This window comes from Galeopterus variegatus, unplaced genomic scaffold, assembly GCF_000696425.1.
Source record: "Galeopterus variegatus unplaced genomic scaffold, G_variegatus-3.0.2 Scaffold2728, whole genome shotgun sequence".
In the NCBI taxonomy this organism is placed as follows: domain Eukaryota; kingdom Metazoa; phylum Chordata; class Mammalia; order Dermoptera; family Cynocephalidae; genus Galeopterus; species Galeopterus variegatus.
This window is the reverse complement of record NW_007728839.1, coordinates 214,765-216,548: the sequence shown is the minus strand read 5'-3', so window position 1 is coordinate 216,548 and position 1,784 is coordinate 214,765. Positions and strand designations below refer to the sequence as shown.

General features: G+C 55.9%; 1 protein-coding gene across 1 annotated transcript; it reads left to right on the top strand.

Annotated features, from left to right (window-relative positions):
• Window positions 1-416: 416 nt before the first annotated feature.
• LOC103598759 (cytochrome c oxidase assembly factor 6 homolog) lies at window positions 417-1,483 on the top strand. The gene is made up of 2 exons (XM_008582821.1): window positions 417-824; window positions 1,183-1,483. Exon 2 carries the CDS (start codon window positions 1,232-1,234, stop codon window positions 1,481-1,483), a length of 252 nt encoding a protein of 83 aa, XP_008581043.1. The 5' UTR covers window positions 417-824; window positions 1,183-1,231.
• The last annotated feature ends 301 nt before the right edge of the window (window positions 1,484-1,784 follow it).

Genomic DNA, 1,784 nt, shown 5'->3' with positions numbered 1-1,784 from the left:
GTTCAAAGTATTTTCTCATTACCACTGACTTTTTTTGTCTATGGGTTACATGGACTTGTTTTTGCAGTTCTTTGTTGACCAGTTACTGAGAAAGGCCTGTTAAAATTTACCCAGTAGGGCTATGTGTTTTCTTCCTTTGTAATTCTGTCAAGTTTCACTTTATATGTTTCATATATTTATCATTAAGTGGATATGAACTTTAAATCTTAAATATCTTTTTGACTCAGAAGAAGTCATCTGACTCTTTCCTTCCATCCCTTCTATATCCCATTAGTCACACTTACAAGACACTGTCATTATATAAAGTGGCCTCGATGACGCTGAGTAAGAGCAGTGGGTGGCTCTGGCAAGGCTGAAGCAAGGCACCTCAGAGTCCCGTGACTACCGCGGGGACACTTCCCACACTGTACAGCATATGCCTGGCGGTACTTAGCTTCACGCAGCCGCCCTGCAAGAGCCGCGCTGCTGCGTTGGGAAAGGATCAGACCCCAGCACCGAATGCAGAGCTGTCAACTGCTGGAGCTGCAGGAGCCTTCCGAGCGCCGCAAGACGCGATCAGTGGAGAAATCCGGATTCACGAAAGGGCCACAGCTCCTCGGGTTGTGGGAAGCTGCGGGGAGAGAGGGGTCAGGTCGTTACTAAGGCCACGGCCGCTCTGAACCCACGAACCCCGTGCCTCCCCACGCAGGGAGCTCCGCCCGCGCCTTGACCCCGCAGGCCGGAAGTCACCCGGACATGTATCCACACGGGACCGGAAGTCCCGCCCCTCCCGGAAGAGTGAACGGAAGCCCATAGGGGTCATAGAGGCCCGGCGATTTCGTCGCGTGAGTTCCCTTTGGTGCGTGGCGGGGTCTACGCCATCGGAGCCCGAGCCGGGGAGGCCTCCCTGCCGCGCCCTCCTCTGCGGGTTCCCGGGCCGCGTGACCCTTTCTCCCGCCGGCGCCGGGCGGTGAAGGCCCTTGCCCTCCCCGGGCCGCAGGTGCCCCTGGTGCAGGACGGGGTGCCGCGGGGGGTGTCGCGGGGGACACGGGCTGGACACGGTAAAGGGGCCCGAGAGCTCCCGCAGTGTCGTTAACTGGGAACCGGTTGGTTTCAGGAGCATCATTAAAATGCCAAAGTGAAACTTTAGAGAAGAAATGGGGTGGCAGGGGGAGAGGGGATGACACTCTCTTCCAATTGCAGGTTGGTTGCTGGTGTCAGACGCCATCTGGCCAGCAGCTTGGTCCCCGGAATGGCAGCCCCGTCTATGAGGGAGCGGCAGGCCTGCTGGGGAGCCCGGGACGAGTACTGGAAGTGCCTCGACGAGAACACGGAGGATGCGGCTCGGTGCAAGAAGCTGAGAAGCTCGTTTGAGTCCAGTTGTCCCCAGCAGTGGGTAAGTCGCGCTCTGAGGGGCTTCTGTTCTCTGTCTGGGGCTCGGGGTGTGAGTGGCAGGCTAGGAAGCCAGCGCCGTCCGAGGCATGTCCATCCACGGTTTCTTTAAGGAGCAGAGAAAACCCTGTCTGGTAGTGGTATGAGTCCGTTTCTGTTGCTTATAACAAAATACCTGGAACTGGGCAATTTATAAGAAAGTGAAATTTATTGCCTACAGTCTCAGAGGTTGGGACGTCCAGAGTCCAGGGAACACATCTGGTGAGGGCCTTCTTTGGTGGTGGCTTTACAGCAACGCAGGGCGTCACATGGCGAGCAAGGCGAAGCAGAGAGAGAGAACTTCTCTTGCACTGTCCTTTCAAAGCCATCGTAACCATGCTTGTGACCACCATTAAACCATCAATGGATTAATC

Coding starts and splice junctions, on each gene's coding strand:
- LOC103598759 (XM_008582821.1), top strand. CDS start 1,232: ATGGCAGCCCCGTCTATGAGGGAGCGGCAGGCCTGCTGGGGAGCCCGG.